General features: G+C 42.6%; 1 protein-coding gene across 1 annotated transcript in view; it reads right to left on the bottom strand.

The window, feature by feature from the left end:
• LOC133762145 (phospholipid-transporting ATPase IB-like) overlaps positions 1-20517 on the bottom strand; it is a 205607-nt gene that overhangs the window by 171503 nt on the left and 13587 nt on the right. The window contains exons 2-5 of the mRNA XM_062195193.1: positions 11956-12075; positions 11634-11778; positions 4542-4641; positions 2060-2158 (exon numbers count right to left, since the gene is read on the bottom strand). Of these exons, the coding sequence (XP_062051177.1) occupies positions 2060-2158; positions 4542-4641; positions 11634-11778; positions 11956-12001 (390 nt within the window). The 5' untranslated portion in view covers positions 12002-12075. The remainder of the gene's footprint in view (positions 1-2059; positions 2159-4541; positions 4642-11633; positions 11779-11955; positions 12076-20517) is intronic.

The following is a 20517-nucleotide window of genomic DNA, read 5'->3' as shown; positions in this document are numbered from 1 at the left end:
TGCTTGCATTACATCCCCAAAAGTAACTTTCAAGTTTTTTATGACAGCTCTTAAGTCCTAGTTGTTTCTCAACTATATAAGCCAAAGAGTGTAGCATTTAACATTTAAAACCTCAAAACTTTAATTCACTCTTCACACTGAGTATAAACTTAGAAAGAATTCTACCAGCCACAATCAACTGCCTGGAAAAAAGAACAACAAATAATACTTTTATGGGAGGGGAGCCTTCAAAAGTTCATGGAAATGGAATATTATGGAACATACGTGCATGAATTTCATTTTTTTCTGTACCAAGATAAAATTATATTTAAAAATAGTTTTTGACAGTAGACTGGATAAAGAAATTATGGGATATGTACTCTATAGAATACTAAACAGTAGTAAAAAAAATGAAATCTTGTCATTTGCAACAAAGTGGAGGAAGCTGGCAAACATTATGCAGAGTGAATTAAGCCAGTCTCAAAGGGACAAATATCATATGTTCTCCCTGATCGGCGACAACTAAGTGAGCACCAAAGGGGAAACCTGTTGAAGTGAAATGGACACTATGAGAAACAGTGACTTGATTAGCCCTTGTCCTGACTGTTGATGTATAATTTAATACTTTATCCCTTTTAGTATTTTTTTTGTTGTTCTAGTTAATACTATTGGTTGAACTCTGTAATTAACACACAATTATTCTTAGGTGTTTAAATTTAACTGAAAAGTGATCCCTGTTAAATATAAGAGTGGGAATAAGCGAAGGAGGAATTGTACAATTTGGGACATGCTCAATCGGATTTGCCCCAAATGGTGGAGTTAGAAACATACCAGGGGATTCCAATACAATCCCATCAAGGTGGCATGTACCAATGCCATCTCACTAGTCCAAGTGATCAATTTCTGTTCACAACTGATCACACTGATAGGTCTAAGAGTCAAAGGGATCACACAAACAAGACTAGTGTCTGAAAATATTAACTGATAGAATCAAAAAGGGAGAGAACGATCCATCATGGGGAGCGGGATACACAGCAGACTCATAGAATGGCAGATGTCCTAAACAGCACTCTGGCCTCAGAATCAGCCCTTAAGTCATTCAGATATGGCTGAAGAGCCCATGAGAGTATTTTAGGCATGGAAAGCCAAGACACTCTGGCAAAAAAAAAAAAAAATTACCTAAATGAAAGATCTCCGTGAGTGAGATCCCAATGGAAAGAACAGGTCATCAAAGAAGGAGGTACCTTTCTCTGAAGGGAGGAGAGAACTTCCACTTTGACTATGACCCTGTCGGAATAAGATTGAAGTCGGTGAACTCAAAAGGCTTCCATAGCCTTGGCAACTCATGATTAGAGCCTAGGGAGATCACTGATGCCATAAACAAGAGTGTCAAATTGCTAAGTCAACAACAGGAGTCACTGTGCACTTATTCCTCATGTGGGATCTCTGTTCTTAATGTGCTGTCCAATGTGAATTAATGCTATAACTAGTACTGAAACAGTATTTTACACTTTGTGTTTCTGTGTGGGTGCAAAGTGACGAAATCTTTACTTAATATACACTAAATTGATCTTTCGTATCTAAAGAGAATTGAAAATGAATCTTGATGTGAATGGAAAGGGAGAGGGAGCGGGGGATGGGAGGGTTGCGGGTGGGAGGGAAGTTATGGGCGGGAAAAGCCATTGTAATCCATAAACTGTACTTTGGAAACTTATATTTACAAAATAAAAGTTTTTAAAAATAGTTTTTGAAAGGCATAGACAGACAGTAAAAGCTCCCATCTAATGGTTCACTCCCCGCAATGCTCATGATAGCCGAGTTTGGGCCAGGTCAAAGTTTGAACTGAGAAAACAATCCAGGCCTTTCACATGGGTGACAGGACACCAATCACTTGTACCAACACCTCCCAGGGTCTACAGGAAGCTGGAGATAGGAGCCAGAGTGGGGCATCAGACCCAGGCATTCTGATATGGGATATGGACATCCTAATAACTAGACTAAATACCTCCAAACTTTTAATTCCATTTTTTCATGAACTTTTTGGTTTTGAGAACATTTCATTGCATATCAGCAAACTTACATAATCTTCAATAATCTCTTTGATGCCTGAAATAGTAAGAATAGCCATCAAAGGCAAGAGAGTTGTATATTTTCCTGTTGGAGACACATCTGGAATTTGCTGCAAAACAATTAGAATTGCACTATTAGGTTTACGACAGATCCTTGCCATAGTTTTCTCACACTCAAAACCATGCTACTAATGGCAAGGCCCAGGATATGAAGGCAAAACACACATTAACAAAGGGAAGGAAACTCTCAGCTCCTCAAACCCACTTCTTGAGTGTGACACTGAATATCCCACTAAGGAAAAGTCACCAGTGCAACTGCTTAAAAACACTTCAGTCACTGTGTTACCTTGTAGGATAAAATTATTTTCAAAGAAATAGTTCAACACCTAAGTGTTAGTTTGCAATAGCATCTTTTCAAAACAGTCCAATCCAGATAGTCAGCCATCTTAACTGAATCATATTTCTTTTAGAGGCAGAGAAGAAATTCTGTAGAGGCCCAGGAGAGTAAAGTTTCCTAGGTACAAAGTAATTGTGGAGAGTTCTCAAGGTCTATTGACACTGTTAAAAACAGGAGAAAAATAAAGTGCTTCAGCTACCAATTTACTTTACTTTGAAACACAGTCATGCATCACGTAATGAGAAATGCGTCATTAGGCAATGTCCTCATGGTGCAAACATCGTCGATAGTAGCCTCACAAACTAACTTGCTATGAAGTCACTTAGTGATATAATACATGGGACCGTCATCATTCACGCTGTCCGTTGCTGGCTCAAATGCTGCCATGTGGCATATGACTAACCCCTCTTGTATCTCTCCCTCCTCTCTTTGTCCCTGTGCTATAGTCCAAGTTGTCACTTATCCCAAGGACCTCTGCCTTCCTCTTCCTCCTTTAGGGACACCTGGAGCTGTACACTTTGCTGGACATAACTGCCATGACCTTCTCACCCTCGGGGTGATGCCCGTTTCAGAGGGTACCACTCTGGCCTCTTGGTAACCCGGCCCCACTTAACACTTTGGCTTCTTTTACTCTAGACTATGGTCCAAAAGCAAGATTTTTGCTGTTTCCAGAGTATTTCACATACTAGAGAAAAATTTAATCCTTCTAACTTGTGTTTTATTCATTTTTGAATAAGTAACACATTTAAATATTTCACAATTCAAAACAAACACAATGACAATTCCTCTCAGTTCCTGATCCTCCTCCAAAAAGGTGAGAGATGTTCCTCATTTCCATGTGCTTTGCTGTCCCCTGTGCTGCAAAATTGTCCTTCATTGGCCCCCAACACCCTGTTGTGCTCCTCCTTGTCTAATATGTGGCCCATTCACAAGCGCTTCAGGGGCTTTTCCCTAAGCCAAGTGCATTCCCTGTTCCTTTATAAACATGTCTTAAAGCATTCGTATATAAGACTCTGAACTCTCCACGGGCAGGAGCCAAATCTAATAATTCATCCTTGAATTTTTGAATCCGTGGACAGATTTTGATGCAAGCTATGTGACCTCTATAAATGTTTACTGAACCGAATCCTTTTGTTTAAGGTCAATTCAACAAGTTTATTGAACTCCTATCCCAAAGCGCAGCAGTTTCAGAGACACTCTTTCTATTTCAAGGAATTTACAGTCTGCTGGGAGAAATAAAACTAGTTATAATATAGTCGTATACTTAAAGTCTATAAAAATGAAATTAAAAGCTAGGCCTGTTTGGAGCAATTTTTTTGAAACCCACACACATGAGGAGCCTTCAAAAATTTCATTGGAAATGTACATTATGAAAAAACTGAGCATGACTTTCAAAAAAACTTTTGCCCAAAAATAAACACCTTTTTATTCCCCTTGTCCAGGATCTTTTTAAAGTACCTTCCCTTAGCACAGATTATTGTTATAGACATTTAGAGAAAGGAGAAATCATGACGGGCCGTGACATTTGGGAAAACTTGGAGGGCAGTTTTAAGCTGGGCTTCTGCAAGAATGAGTGGCATTTAGCCACTGGTTTAAAGGTTTAGGTGGTCATATAGGCCAAGAGGGAAAGCTGGGTAACTGTGAGATGAGTTGCGTAATTGGATTGTGGGGGTCATGCTCAAAGTAAGGTTTCACAAACAAGAATAAAATAGATTATGGAAAGTATTGAACTTAACTGTTTTGAAAAGATGCTATCTTAAGCTAGTATTTGAGTTTCCTTTAAATTATTCCTTCAAGATATAATAAAATTATTCCATTATGGCAGTGGTATTGGTGACCAAAATCACTCCAATAAGATCTCATTAAAGATCTTGATCAAGACAAACTGCAGGCAAATTCAATGATTATGCATCCACCTGTTTTTTCAGTCCAAAAATTATGTTTCACTGTATGACTTAACCATTGTAAGAGGATTCCTTTCTTATAATATTTAAATGCTTTATGTACATCAAACTATTATTTCAATTAAATGGGCTTTTTACAAGTGTTCTCTTAAGACTGCTTAGGGATTTCAATCTAAAACTTTAAAATATTACCTGTAATATAGCAATGAACAGGAAAAAAGCATTGGCCGCTTTGCTAAACTGCAGGTACAGATATCGAGGGAGAAAGGACCACAGGCTGTACTTGGCTGTGCTGTGGGTAGGAAGGAAAATACCACTGTCAGTTGATAATCTAGACTCTAAGAACATGAATGGAAAACACAAAGAACTCATCATAAATCACAGGTGGATTAAAAATACAACACAGTCATAAAACACGGATCTTTTCCTCAAGCCATTTTGTGCTTTCTGAAAGCACTCACAGTCACCCAAAAACACTGTCAGAATAAAGGAGGAATATGGTCCCCATCTGAGGAACTAAGTGCTGTGGATACAGTGGATGTGGAGAACTAAGGATCAAAAGCTAGAGAGAGGGGGCTGGCGCTGTGGCACAGCAGGTTAAGCCTCCGCCTGTGATGCCAGCATCCCCTATGAGTGCTGATACCAGTCTGGGATGCTCCACTTCTGATCCAGCTCCCTGCTAATGTACCTGGGAAAGCAGCAGAAGATAGCCCAAGTGCTTGGACCTCTGCACCCATGTAGGAGACCTGGATGGAGCTCCTGGCTCCTGGCTTTGGTCTGGCCTAGAACTGGTTGTTGCAGCCATCTGAGAGTAAACCAGTGGATAGAAGATCTCTATTTCTCTGTGTGTATGTGTGTGTGTGTGTGTGTGACTCGCTCTCTCTTTCTCTTTCTCCCTCTGTGTTTCAAATAGATAAACTACATCTTACACACACACACACACACACACACACACACCCTTAAGTCATGTTTTTTCCCTTAATGGTAGAGAACACCTCTTTCTAGAAGAGATTCCTCTCTCCAAAACCCACCAGATCAAACTATTTTTTTTTCAGATTTATTTTATTTATTTCAGAGACAGAGTTACAGGGAGAGGTAGAGACAGAGACAGAGGTCTTCCATCCGCTCGTTCACTCCCCTGATGGTCACAATGGCTGGATTTGCACCAATACGAAGCCAGGAGCCAGGAGCTTCCTCCAGGTCTCCCATGCAGGTGTAGAGGCCCAAGGACTTGGGTCATCTTCTATTGCTATCCCAGGCCATAGCAGAGAGCTGGATCGGAAGAGGAGCAGCCAGGACTAGAACTGGCGCCCATATAGGATACTGGTACTTCAGGCCAGGGCTTTAACCCACTGCACCACAGCGCCGGCCCCAGCTCAAACTATTTTTAATTTGTTTTAAAATTCTACTACTTGAGTAAAGCCAAATATTAGTCTTGGGCCTCAGGTTACATTAAGCAAAACAAGGTTAACATGCATGGAGGTTAAGACACACTCTGCAAACACACAGGAAGAGCTGTTTTAAGCCCTGTGAAAGAGAGCCTGGCAGTTGGTGTTTCTCACCTGCCTGTGATGTACAATAGCCCAATGACACATGGATTCACCAAAAATGTGTTCATTGACCAGCTAATTTTCAAATGCTTTTTTTTATTGTGGAAACTTTAAAATATACGCAAAGAAGAGGAGAATTAATAATGAACCCTGCTACTTATCTCCCAGCTTCAACAGTTATCAACTACACGGACAATTAATTATGTCTTGTCCATGCCCCCAATAGCTCCCGCTTCCAAAATGTTGTCTTTTTTAAAGATTTACTGATTTATTTGAAAGGCAGAATGACAGAAAGTGAGGGAGAGACAGGTATATATATTTTTGAATAATATTTTTGAACATATATGTGTATGTGTGTGTGTGTGTGAGAGAGAGAGAGAGAGAGGGAGAGGGAGAGGGAGAGAGAGAGACAGAGAGACAGAGGGAGAGACATTGAGAGATCTTCCATCCTCTGGTTCACTCTCCAAAAGACTGTAACAGCTGGGGCTGGGGCTGGGGCTGGGCTAGGACAAAACCAGGAGCATGAAACTCCACCTGTTCTCCCACATGGGAGCAAGGGCCCAAGCACTAGAGCCATATCCACTGTTTTCCCAGGCACATTAACAGGGATCTGGATCAGAAATGGAGCAGCTAGGACTCACATTGGTATCCATACAGGATGCCAGCATCACAAGTGGCAGTTTAACGCACTGTGCCACAATGCCAGCCTCCCAAATTATTTTGAAAAAAATCCCAGCCGTCTTAATTTCATCTGTAAATACTTTAAAATAAATTGAAAGGATAATTTTTGTTTGTTAATTTGCTAAAGATTTAGTTATTCATTTATTTGAAAGGCAGAGAGAGTGGGATAGACAGAGAGACATCTTCCATTCTCTGGTTCACTTCCTAAATGCTTGCAATGGCCAGGACTGAGTCAGGCCGAATCTAGGAGCCAACAGCTTCATCCAGGTCTCCCATAAGGGTGGCAAAGGCCCATGCACTTGGGCCATCTTCTGCTGCTTTCCCAGGAGCAGGAATCTGGAACAGAAGTGGAGCATCCATGTCTTGAACCAGCACTCATGTGTGATGCCAGCATCGCAGGTGGCAGCTTAACCTGCTAGACCACAACACCAGCCCCTGGGTGAATAATTTTAAAACTAGTTTTCCATATATAAGCCCACTCATGATTGTTCCCAAAATAAATTTCAAAAGGAAAGGGCATGAGACTGTCCAGATCCCAGAGTTCCCTCTAACTCTGGATCCTGGACTAGATCCCTACACTAGTCAACACCTCTGTTTCTCATGCTCCCACTGTTGATAATCTGAGAGATTCCTCGTGGATATAACTTTCTCTGATTGGTTGTAAGAATTGCTGTTATGCTTAAGAAACTACCAATATCTATAACTAGAGATTCTGGTTAGTAAGAGCTGAAAATGAATTTTGGGACTGGCGCTGTGGCACAGTGGGTTAAAGCTCTGGCCTGAAGCACCAGCATCCCATATGGGTGCCGGTTCTAGTCCCGGCTGCCCTCTTCCGATCCAGCTCTCTGCTATGGCCTGGGATAGCAACAGAAGATGGCCCCAAGTCATTGGGCCCCTGCACCTGCATGGGAGATCCGGAAGAAGCTCCTGGCTCCTGGCTTCAGATCGGTGCAACTCCGGCCATTGTGGCCATCAGGGGAGTGAACCAGTGGATGGAAGACCTCTCTCTGTCTCTACCTCTCTCTGTAACTCTCTCTTTCAAATAAATAAAATAAATCTTTAAAATACACACACACACACACACACACACATATATATATATATAAAATGGATTTTCAGATCTAAGACGCATGGTGTTTTATTCTGGTACTGCCATTGAATGGCCAGGAGACCAAGGGCAAATGATACCTTTTTCCTGCCACTGTTTCATCTACTGTAAAACAGGTTAATAACGTCCTTCCCCAGTCAGAAAAAAAAAAAAGTACAAAACAGAGCCAAGGTGGTGGGCATTTGGTGCAGCTGCTAAATTACCCTGTGGGATGCCCACATGCCATAGTGGAGAGCCTGAGTTCAAGTCCCAGCTCTGCTTCCAACCCAGTTTCCTGTTAATGTGCACCTTGGGAGGCAGCAGATGAAGATCAAGTACCTGGGTCTGGACATAGACCTGGACTGAATTCCAGGTTCCTCACTTTGCCCTGGCCCAGCTCTGGCTGTTGTGGGCATTTGGGGAGTGAACCAGTAGATGGAAAATCTGTTTTTCTCTGCTTCCACCTTACAAATAATTTTGAAAAAGACAGATCTGGAGTAGTTGTCACCTAAAAATGAGATACCCTGAGTAGTTCATTGGAAAAAGTGCTAAAAACTCTATTTGTATGTTTTAATCTAAAAGTAGATGTTATTAATATTTAATATACTGGTCAACACCAATACTCTCACTTATTCTGTGTGTCACACGGCTAGGTATGAATTTCTTTTCATTTAATGTGCTCGGGATTTATTGAGGTTCCTGGGTTTTAGGATTCCTCTCTCATTTGTCCTGGAAAAGTTTTGGCCATGGTTTCTTTGACTATGTCTGGCTCATCTTCTCTATTCTCTCATTTGGACTTCTGATTTGATACAGGTTCAGCTGCTAACTCTGGTGTTCATGTTTCTGAAACACTCCTCCATGTCTTCAGTGGTCTCTGTTGGGTCAGGAGTAGTTTCTCACAAGGGCTCTGTATGTCCCTCATCCCCCTTGTCTTTGACTCTATCCACTGAGATTTTTTTTAAAAAGATGATCATATTTTGTTTCTTTTCCAAATCTGCTGCAGCCTGTTCTTTGGACTCCTTTAAACACATTATCTTAAACGTTTAGTAGGAAATATTCTTATTTTAATGCTGTACTTGTGATTTTACTACCTGAAATCTTCTCATTATTCATTCTCTCAATTGCCTCTCACCAAGGAGGCCCTGCTCTCCTCCATGCGGGTGTTCTTCATGACTCATGAGTGAGCACACTTTCTCCCTGGGAAGTACTGGGGCCTCAGTTGATGAAGCAATTCCTCCTGACAAGGTCTGCCTTTGCTTATGCCAGATGCCTGGGCACACCAGTGACCTGGCTCCATTTTAAAATATGTTTTTACACTTAAATTTTTTTGGACTCCACTGGTATCAAAACTGTAAGAAGGTGGTCAGAGTGCTTGAATAATTCTTAAAATGATGGTTTTGTTTGTTTGTTTGTTTGCTTTTTGCTTCAACTCAGAGCCAAGTTTGAGAGGTCAAATTTCCACACCATATCCCAAAGCAGATTTTAAAAGTTTTTTTTATTTATTTTGTTGATTTGAGAAACAGAGACAGACAGAGCTCCTATCTGCTGGTTCCCTCCCTAAGTACAACAGCTAAGGCTATGCCAGTCAAAAGCCAGGAGCCAGGAACTCCATCTGGATCTCCCACATGGGTGGCAGGGACTCAAGTACTTGAATCATTTGCTGCCTCCCAGGATGTACATTAGTGGGAAGCTGGAACAGGGTGTGGAGACTCAAACCCAGGCACTCTAATAGGACATATGAGTGTCCCAAGAGTCATCTTTTTTATTTTAAAAGATTTATTTATTTGAAAGACAGTTACAGAAAAAGTAGAGCCAGAGAGAGAGAGAAGTCTTCCATCTGCTGGTTCGCTCTCCAGATGTCACTACTGCACAACTAGAGCTGAGCTGATCTGAAGCCAGGAGCTTATTTCAGGTCTCCCACACAGGTACAAGGGCCCAAGCACTTGGGTCATCCTCTGTGGCTTTCCCAGGTTCATTAGCAGAGAGCTGGATTGGAAGTGGAACATCCAGGACGTGAACCAGCACCCATATGGGACGCCAGCACCGCAGGCCAGGCCCTTAACCGTCTGCGCCACAGCACCAGCCCCACAAGAGGGTTTGAAACCACTGCACCAAAGTCCTGCCCCATCCGTCCCCCTAAGGCAGATTTTTTTTTTAATTTATTCTTGCTTCATTTAAATGTGGCCCTGCAAAGTCTTGATTTTGCAGGGGTAGGGTCTCTAACTCTGTATTCCACCCTGTGTGGGCTCTAGTTTCACAGCTCTGTGCAACTGAACACTTAAACCAAAACTCTAGGTCCTCAGGACAAGGCAGAGCCCCGGGGCATTCACCTGCTTCAGTGCCCCACCAATCCTTAGAATCCCTCTTTGCCTTCACTTGGGACCTCCACAGATTACTCTTGTTTACATGTTGATGATGTGTATTTTTAACCTATAGGATGAGTTCACAATCAAAAAATGTAAAGACTACCCAGCTATTGTATTCAACCTGATCTTAATGCTGGTTAAAAAAAAAAAAAAAGTAGGAGCTGAGGGGCTGGTGCCGTGACACAGAGGGTTAAGATGCCATCTGCAGTGCCAGCATCCCATATGGGTATGAGTTTGAGTTCTAGCTGTTACACTTCTAATGCAGCTCCCTGCTAATGTGCCTGGGAAAGCAATGGGAGATGACCCAAGTCCTTGGGCCCCTGCACCTATGTGGGAGACCTGAAAGAATCTGCTGGCTCCTGGCTTATATCCAGCCTAGCCCCAGTGTCCATTTGAGGAGTGAACCGGCAGATGGGAGTCTTCCCTGTGCCTCTGCTTCTCCCTCTCCCTCTCTGGAACTCCACTCTCCAAATAAATAGGTCAATCTTTAAAAAAAAAAGAGGAAAACACTGGTTTTATTCTGGATGGTCATTGTGGCACCACTTGGGATGCCCACACCCCATGTTGGAGTGTGAGGTCAAGTCCCAGCAACTCCACCGCTGATCCAGCTTTTCCTGCTGGTGCATCCTTGGAGGCAGCAGATGATGTCCCAGCAATTGGGTTCCTTCCATTCATGTGGGAGACTAGGAAGGAGTTCCTGGCTCGTGGTCTCTTTGGTCCAGCCCTGGCTATTTCAGGCATTTGGGGAGTGAATCACCAGAAGGAAGATTCATATTCTCTCTCTCTCTCTCTCTCTCTCTCTCTCTCTCTCTCTCTCTCTCTCTTTCTCTCTCTTACTGATGCTCTGCCTTTCAAGTAGATGAAAATAAATAAACAATAAAAAATTAGTTTCTGTTAGTAAAAGGGTGTCTTATCTGTGGCACCATCTCAGGCTCTGGCCCCATCACCAACCTCACTCACTAGATGCCAGGTGCCCGACCAACCAGCCCAACCACAAGTGTCAGCTCCACCCCCAGCCTAACGGAATTCACTGCTCCCACTTCCTTACTCCCTGCAGGAGTATAACAGGAGCTGCTTCCCTCACAGGAACACACTCTCTCTCTCTCTCTCTCTCTCTCTCTCTCTCCCTCTCCCCCTTTCCACCTTCTCTTCTTCGCCCTCTCCCTTTGATGTGTTTTGTGGTGGACTTATAGCTTCCTTTGCTTCAGGTTTTCATGTAACTCTGCCTCTGAAGTAAGAACTCAGCTCAGCAAACTGCTTGGAGAGAGAATCCCTAAGAAGCTCAGTGTGCAGTCGCCCTAATCAGTATGCTGGTGGGAACTCAGCAGATGTGTGAGGTGCCCTAGGAAAGCACATCAGCTTATATTTACAGAGCTGCCAAAGAGTTCTGTCAGTTGGCACTGGGCTGCATGGTAACGGCCATGAACAGAAAAAAGTGAGAGTAGAACCTGTTGTTGGTAGTGAACCTGAGAACCGGAACTCCCTGAAGGCTGCAGGAAACAGCCGCAGCCCTAGCATGCAATCACAGCAGCAGACCTATGGGGAGTGGGGACCAGAACGTCTTCCTTCCTCTCCTCCCAGCTTCATCCGCTTATCTTACCTGATCCAGTTTTGGCTGAAAATGTTCTTCAGGGGGTCATTGATGTAAATGGTACGAATTCTGGATGCTTCTAAGGCTGGAAGAGATTGTTGCCAGCCCATCCTTTCCTCCACCTTCTGACTGCCCAGGCATACCGAAGCAGATCCTGCAGTGAGAGGACACAGAGGCTTAAAGCCGAAATGCAAAGGAAGGCAGGCTGGGGATCTCAGCCATGTGGGGCCCCTACGTGGGGGGATGGGAGAAGGCTGCTCTCCAGCCCCCAGCTCCTCTCTTGCCTGGCCCCTCCTCCACCCAGGCTCCCTGCCAACTCACACAGCCATACCTCCACTGCAGGCTCCCCAGGCTCCATTCCACTCTGCAGGCTCCATGTGGCTCCAAGGCTCAGCGTGACCCCAGGAGAGGTGGTGACGGAAGGTGCACAGGCTAGGCTCAGGCAGATGAGCTGGGAGAGGCAACAAGAGGGAAGGAAGGGGAGGGAAGAACCACCTGAGGAGTCCTGTCCCTGGAGGGCCTTAACATGGTCCTCAGCTTGACTAGACTGGAGGCAGGGTTCTTCTGATTCCAGGGCCCTAGTTCCCTCTTTTCTTCATCCTAAAATAAAGCTTCTATGATAGGGAACTTGTATTTATAAATTCTTTCCCCATCTTCTTTGAAACATGCATACTTCTCCTTACTAGCTTCCTGACAGCCCCAATGCTCAGGGGAAATCTTTCTCAGGGACCTAGGGCAGCCCTGTGACATGGCACTGCCCAGGACCGTGGCACTCCTCTCCCCCAGACTCTGAGCCAGGAGAGGAGCCTAACTAACTTCAGCAGGTGCCTTGGTGCAGACTGCAAAACTGCTTCCTGCCATGAAGATGGCAGAACACATACCTATCCTCTGGACAAAGCCAATTCACAAACACAGGTGCCGTACCATCCGCCCCACTCATACCCGAGGCTGCACAGCCCTGCAGCCTTTGCTTCAGCAGACTTGAGGCCATTGTCTCCACTACTACAAGCACCTCAGATACAGTTTTCCATAAACGCTGTGTCCAGGGCCACTTATACTTTGATGTCTCCCAACCCACAAGAGAATGAGATTTTTGACAAAAAGGGCAAAGGCAAGTTTTATTTGCTTTTGATGCACAATAGACGTCAGACTGGAGAGGCATTTGCCCTGCAGGCCCTCAACACCCAGGAACACCTCTGTACCAGGATCCATGTGCTCAGATTTTCCCCATTTGCCAAACGTTCTTGTAGTCCAGGGTCAGTGTAGATGTTCACAACCTTGGGAAAAGGGTTTGTTGTTTTTTTCACCATTGTCCTCGTATGTTTAATATAGTTATCTCTCTTTAGACATTTCATTAACAACACATCCTTTGTGAGGGTGGAAGAATATAAGGGGGGTGACAGCTAGGCAGCTGCTGATGAACATAAAGTCCCAATCACCCTGCTGTGACCTTTAAGGCTGCCTCATGAAACCTGCTGACCACCTGCTACCTGAGGGAAGGTGGCTCCTGGCCAAATGTCCTCAGCTGAAAGGCTGAAAGCTAAGCTAACGTCCCAGCTCAAACACTAGGTGCATCCTTCCATCGAACACATCTTGTATAACTAGCCTGTTACAGTGACCCCACTTAAATTGAGTAACAGTAAAAGTGTGAACCAGCATGGGTTCTGTGTGTAAGTCCTTTGCTCAAAATATAAGAAAGTCTGAGAAACAAAGGAAATTTCTTTTCCCCATCAAAAAAATAAATAAATAAAATCAAGTTACAAAGCAGGTGAAAACAATGGAAAAAAATGTATTTCCTTTCAAAGAAATTAAATAGAGAGTTTATAAAGCAAGAGTTCAAAAAATACACTTTTTAAAATAATAAAACCAGAGAAGAATTTTAAAGTGATCTGAAACAGCTCAGAAAAGAAGTGAAAGAAAAATACCTGAAGAAAAAGGAAAACTACATCAAAAGCAACTCAAGGCCTAGATATCTGAATGGAGGTTTGTGCTGCAGAGACTACAGAAAACTAGCAAAGTGAAATGAACAGAGCACAGCAGATTAAGGCTTGGATAAAATCACAGATATGGGACAGAAGATATCTAATACAGGCATCTGAGCAGCCTTCAAAAGCTCATGGAAAATGTGTAAAACTGTGTGTGGATTCTAGAACGTTTGCAACTAAAGAAAACATATTTCAATTCCATTTTTCCACAAACTGTTTGAAGCACTCTTTTCTTTCTTTCTTTCTTTCTTTCTTTCTTTCTTTCTTTCTTTCTTTCTTTCTTTCTTCCTATTATTTTTTGACAGGCAGAGTTAGACAGTGAGAGAGAGAGAGAGAGAGACAGAGAGAAAGATCTTCCTTCCATTGGTTCACCCCCAAAATGGCCACTACGGCTGGTGCACTGCGCCGATCCCAAGCCAGGAGCCAGGTGCTTCCTCCTGGTCTACCATGTGGGTGCATGGCCCAAGCACTTGAACCATCCTCCACTGCTTTCCCGGGCCACCACAGAGAGCTGGACTGGAAGAGGGGCAACCGGGACAGAATCTGGTGCCTGAAGCACTCTTGTGTTTATTGTTCTTGGGAAAGAAATGAAAACGAAAAATTCAAAATTCATAGCAGGATAAACTCTTCACTAAAAGAAGACCTTTCTTTAATGAACACAACATAACTCAGGAGAATCTGATATGAGGCCACCAGTACTGAGACCTGTCTTGGCAGTTATTAGACTGTAAGAGCAGTTGGAAAATTTCATTATTCTTTTATTTTTTTTTAACTTTTATTTAATGAATATAAATTTCCAAAGTACAGCTTATGGATTACAATGGCTTTCCCCCCCATAACTTCCCTCCCACCCGCAACCCTCCCCTCTCCTGCTCCCTCTCCCCTTCCATTCACATCAAGATTCATTTTCAATTCTCTTTATATACAGAAGATCAATTTAGTATATATTAAGTAAAGATTTCAACAGTTTGCACCCACACAGAAACACAAAGTGAATATGATTATTCTTTTATTTTTAATTTAGCTTTTTTAAAGAAATAAGAATGTTGTAGCAGGTTTTTCTTGTTTCTTAGATTTATTTATTTGAAAGACAGAGATACAGAGAGAAGGAGAGAGAGAGGGAGAGCCAGATTTTCCATTTGAGGGTTCACTCCACAAATGGCCTCAACAGCCAGGGCTGAGCCAGGCCAAAGCCAGGATCCAGAAGCTTCTTCTGGGTCTCCTACATGGAGCAGGGGCCCAAATACTTGGGCCATCTTCCTCTGTTTTCCCAGGCCATCAGCAGGGAGCTGGATCAGAAAAGCAGCAGCAAGCATGGGATGCCAGCACTGCAGGTGGAGGCTTAACCCTCTAGGCCACAGTGCTGGCCCAGAAATTCATTATTCATAATCACAAACCAATTGAATCGCTCAATCTGCAGAAAGAGGTTTGCAGAAAGATGGAATATTGGCACTACACTTAGACATCACCACTGAAACATGCAAGCCACAGGCAGAAGTTAGATGGAAAGTTCTCATAAATAAGATTGGTAGGAAACAGCACAATATTTAAATATGAAAGTAAGGCTTTAGATAACACTGGGCCATCTTATGGGACCAAATTTTCTTCTAAAGCAGTTTTAAAAGCTTGATATTTTTAAATTAAAAATCCTTTGAAATGCATTGAATAGTCATGATACTAACTATTAACAATATAATCGGAAACAAAAATCTAGAAAAACAGATAAAGAATTCAGAAGTACTTTTCAGCTGAAGAAATTTTCCACTTCCTACTAAAGCAAGGGAGGAGAGACTCAATTCATGGAAAAGATGAAGAACCTGAGGGACCCCATGGGCATGTAGATTCATCTCAGGTTAAGGGTCAGAAGAGAGAAACTTGCTTCACTCAGCACTCAACCACGCCCATAGAGCTTCAAGGAAACTTGGATTAGAACTGACCAGGAGGAGAAATGAAGAAGGAAGAGAGAGAAAGAAAGGAACGAAGGAGTGACGGCTCCATTTCTGGAAGGCTATGACATTTCTAGTGGCTCAGTAGAGGAACAATGTCCCAATCAGCATCACCAAAGTTGTCTAAACCTCAGACACTGAATTCAGTTTTAAATGGTTCCAGATTGGTAGTGGTATACGACAGCAAACAGGAATCCTCCATGATGAATAATACTAGGCCTCAAAGAATCTACTTGAATAACTTACCAAAAGCAAGAATTACTATACAGAGCCAGCGCTGTGGCACAGCAGGTTAATGCCCCAGCCTGAAGTGCTGGCATCCCATATGGGTGTCGGTTTGAGACCCAGCTGCTCCACTTCTGATCCAGCTCTCTTCTGTGGCCTGGGAAAGCAGTAGAAGATGGCCCAAGTCCTTGGGCCCCTGCACCCATGTGCGAGACCTGGAAGAAGCTCCTGGCTCCTGGCTTAGGATCGGCAATGGCCAGAGCTGTGCCATGTGGGGAGTGAACCATCGGATGGAAGACCTCTCTCTCTCTCTGCCTCTCCTCTCTCTGTGTAACTCTGACTTTCAAACTGATGAAATCTTTACTTAATATATACTAAATCAATCTTCTGTATATAAAGATAATTGAAAATGAATCTTGATGTGAATGGAATGGGAGAGGGAGCAGGAGATGGCAGGGGTGCGGGTGGGAGGGAAGTTATGGGGAGGAAAAAGCCATTGTAATCCATAAACTATACTTTGGAAATTTATATTTACTAAATAAAAGTTTAAAAAAATAAAATACCTAAAAAAAGAGGAAAAAATGAAAGTGACCTAGAAAGTTTTGGGAAAAAAATGAAACCCCTAGGAATAAGAGGACAGTCAAAGTCAAACATAAAACACATTGGTAAGTTTGGCAGTATGTAGGATTCTGCTGAAAGGGAAAATACAAAGTGAAATATAGGTTAAAAATTACCAAAAGTGCAGCATGAAGAAGCAAAGATGCCGAATATACACATAAAAGATCTAAGACCAAGTGAACAGAGTGAGAAGAGATAACACAGAATTAACTGAAGTCCCAGAAAGAGAGCTAAAAAACAGCAGAAACAATACGTGAATAAACAGTGGCTACAAGTTTTCTACCAATGCAAGAAACCCAATAAGCTTCAAACAATAAATTTTTTAAAAAATCACCTTGAGATTTACAAAGAAAATGAAAAAAAAAAAAAAAGGAGGGGGGCTGGAGAAGGGGACAAAGATCCCAGATGACTATAAAAGATGCAGCCCTAATCTGACATGGAACTTCTCAACAGTAACAAAAACGAAGAAAAAATTGGATGACATTATCAATGGACTAAAAATTAATGATCAGTTTAGAGTTCTTTATCCAGTATGTACACATAGGCATGCACACACACACACATACATTATGAGAATTAACAGTGAAAATAAAATATTTTCAGACAAAAAAAACATTAAGAAGGCTAATTAAAGACAAATTTTCATCACCAGAAGAAGACTAATAAAAAAAAATTATAAATAATGATAGTTGGTTAAAATCAAAGGTTATTAAAGGATGAAAGGAAATGATATAAAGCAAGGTATCAGATACCAGAAGAAATGAAGAGTGAAGAAAGTGATTAATATGTAGATAGACAGATGTAAATGAATATTGACTTTGTAAAACTATAAATACAGGGCTTTGTTTTTGCTCAGGATGTAGAAAGCCAAATAAACATTAAACATATGTGGTATAAATATTCTAATTAAAAGAAAAAGCCACATTGGACTTAAAAAACAAGATTCAGTTGTATGTTACTTATAATTAACCCACTTTGAATATTACTATGTAAATGGGTTAAAAGTAAAAGGAATAGGGTAAGCATTTGACCTAGCAATTAAGACACTAGTCAGGATGCCTGCCTTCCACATCACAGTCCCTGGGTGTGATCCCCAGCTCCAGCTCCTGCTGGCTCAAGTGGTTGTGTTTCTCTTTTTCCCCTTTAGGGAGTCAGACTGCAGGTGATACTGTACCTAGTGGGGAGTCTGCCTGCCCGGCCCATGTAGGAGGTTGAGAGGACATGGCACACCATGCCTCCTGGGAAGGACCCCACAACCGGACTGCTGGCAGGTGACCGAAGCTCCAGGTACTTTTCCCCACCCCAGCTCCCTGTTAAAGGGCCCTGTAATTACCAATCAGGTAAGTAGCTCCAGATGTGGCCCAGGCCCATTAGGACCACCTGGAAAGTTACCCTGGCTATGTGATCTTCAGGGTGATTGGAGAGGCATATTGGCACCAGTGTAAGTTCTGTCCTATAGTTAGTGTTCCTCTGAGTTAGTTATGCCCTTTCTACCTGCCCTTTAAAAATATGCGTGGCTGTGAATAAACTCGGACATGTTCACCAAAGCCTGTCCCCAGTGTTTCTTGTGGGAAGGACACTGTCGCTCTGCTCTTCTCAACAGTGTGGCCTTGCAGGACAAGCTGCATCAGACATTCAGGACAAGAACACTCAAAAACAACCACATATATGAGGAAAACTAGAAAGTTACCATATCTGCCCTGGGAAAGTCTTGGGCTTAGAAAAGCCTTGATAAGACCTTAAGTGTACACCTCAGTCTCATCCTTGGCTTAGAAATAGCATATGATGAAGCCGGCGCCGTGGCTCAACAGGCCAATCCTCCGCCTTGTGGCACCGGCACACCGGGTTCTAGTCCCGGTCGGGGCGCCGGATTCTGTCCTGGTTGCCCCTCTTCCAGGCCAGCTCTCTGCTACGGCCTGGGAGTGCAGTGGAGGATGGCCCAAGTCCTTGGGCCCTGCACCCCATGGGAGACCAGGATAAGCACCTGGCTCCTGGCTTGCGATCAGCATGGTGTGCCGGCTGCAGCACTCTGGCTGCGGCGGCCATTGGAGGGTGAACCAACGGCAAAGGAAGACCTTTCTCTCTGGCTCTCTCTCTCTCACTGTCCACTCTGACTGTCAAAAAAAAAAAAAAAAGAAAGAAATAGCATATGATAATTTTAAAAAAGTAAAAATAAATAAAATTAAGAAAAACAGCCTCCTGGAGACTCTGATTTCCAAAATGACCACATTATTTTATTCAAAGGTCCAGTTTTCAACCACAAAAAAAAATCACAAGGCATGCAAAGAAACAGGAAAAAAAATGTCCTATTCCAAGGGAAAAAATATCAACAGCAACTGTCCTTGAAAAAGACAGAACAAAAACTTTAAAGCAAATATCTTAAACATACTCAAAAATCTAAAGGAAGATGTGAAGAAAGTCAAGAAAATGATGAATGAGTGAAATAGAGATACCAATAGAAAGAAACCAAAAAGAAATTCTGGAGCTGATGACCTCCAGTGGAACCTGATATTGTGGATTGTACCAAACTCTATATACAAGCACTGTGATACCACAATAGTTCATATGACAATCAAGGTGGCTACCCAGAATGACATATAATTTAAAACTTAGGAGTTGTTTAGAAATTCTAGAATTTTTCACCTAATATTTTTGGACCATAGTTAACTATAGGTAACTGAAACACAAAAAGCAAACCAAACTACAGATAAGAGGAGCTACTGCACAATAATTGAAATTTAGAAAATCAAGGATTCAAAGATTTGAGCAGACAAAAGAATCAGCAACCTTGAAGACAGGATAATGAAAATTACCAAGTGTGAGGACAAGAAAAGAAAAAATGACTGAAGAAAAATGAACAAAATCTAAGGGGTTTGTAGGAAATTTTCAAGTAGAACAACATGTGCATCATAAGATTCTCAGGAGGAGGGAAGGGGTGGACATTTGGCCCAACAGTTAAGAAGCCACTTGGGAAGCTCGCATTCCATATCAGAGTGCCTGGGTTTAAGTTCTGGCTCCACTTCTGACCCAAGTTTCCTACTAATGAAAACCTTGGGAGGCAGCAGATGATGGCTTCAGTAGTTGGGCCCCTGCCACTCACATGGGGGACCTGATTAGGTTCCTGGCCTCTAGCTTTGACCTGGCAGTGAACCAACAGATGGGAGATATCTCTGCATCAGCCTATCCATCTCCCTACCCAGCTCCCCAATTTCTCTGCCTTTCCATTTAATAAAAATCAATTCACTAGTTAATTTTTAGAGTGAGTGAGAAATTAAGCTATTTCCAGATCAACAAATTTGAGGGCATTTGTTACCACTAGGCCTGCTGCTATGATATGGATATGATTTGTTTCCTCTGAAGTTTTGTGTTAAAAGTTAATCCCCATTGTGAGGGATTAAGAAAGTGAAAACTTAATCTGACTATGATGTTTAGAGATGAAGCCTTTGGGAGATGAGTAGGATTAGATAAGCTCATCGGAGTGGAGCCTCATTATTGAACACTGGTAGTTTTATAAGAGGCACAGAGAGACCAGCATACACACGTGTGTTGTTTCTCTCAGTGCATGACATCCTGTGCCACCTTGTGACTCTGCCAGCAAGCAGGCCATCGCTGGAGCAACAGCAAGGACAGACAGACGGCTCTACATGACAGTTGGAGACATCAATACCTTCTCAATAACAAATAGAACCACCAGACAGTAGATAAGTAAGGAAATAGAGAACTTAACACAGTACACCAACTGAATGTAACAGACAACAGCATACACATTCCTCTCAAGTGCACCTGAGACATTCTCCAAGACGGACTATATGTGAGGCCTCAAGTTTACAAAATATCTTCTCTGACCTCCATGGGATAAAATTAGAACTCCAGAGCAAAGGTAAAAAAGTCACATAATCTTGTGTATTAACATACTCTTAAACTTCTAATGGATCAAAGAAGTCAGAAATAAACCCTCACAATACAGTCAAATGACTTTTTAGAAAGGCTCAAAGACCATGCAATTGGGGAAATAATAGTCCCTTCAGCAAGTAGTGTTGGGGAAGCTGCACATCCACATGCAAAAGAATGAAGCTGGACCCTTCTCTTACCCCACTCACCGACCCACCCACACACCCA

The sequence above is a fragment of the Lepus europaeus genome, chromosome 6 (genome assembly GCF_033115175.1).
Source record: "Lepus europaeus isolate LE1 chromosome 6, mLepTim1.pri, whole genome shotgun sequence".
Classification (NCBI taxonomy): Eukaryota; Metazoa; Chordata; class Mammalia; order Lagomorpha; family Leporidae; genus Lepus; species Lepus europaeus.
Note: the sequence above shows the minus strand (reverse complement) of the source record. Positions and strands in the feature narration are given on the sequence as shown.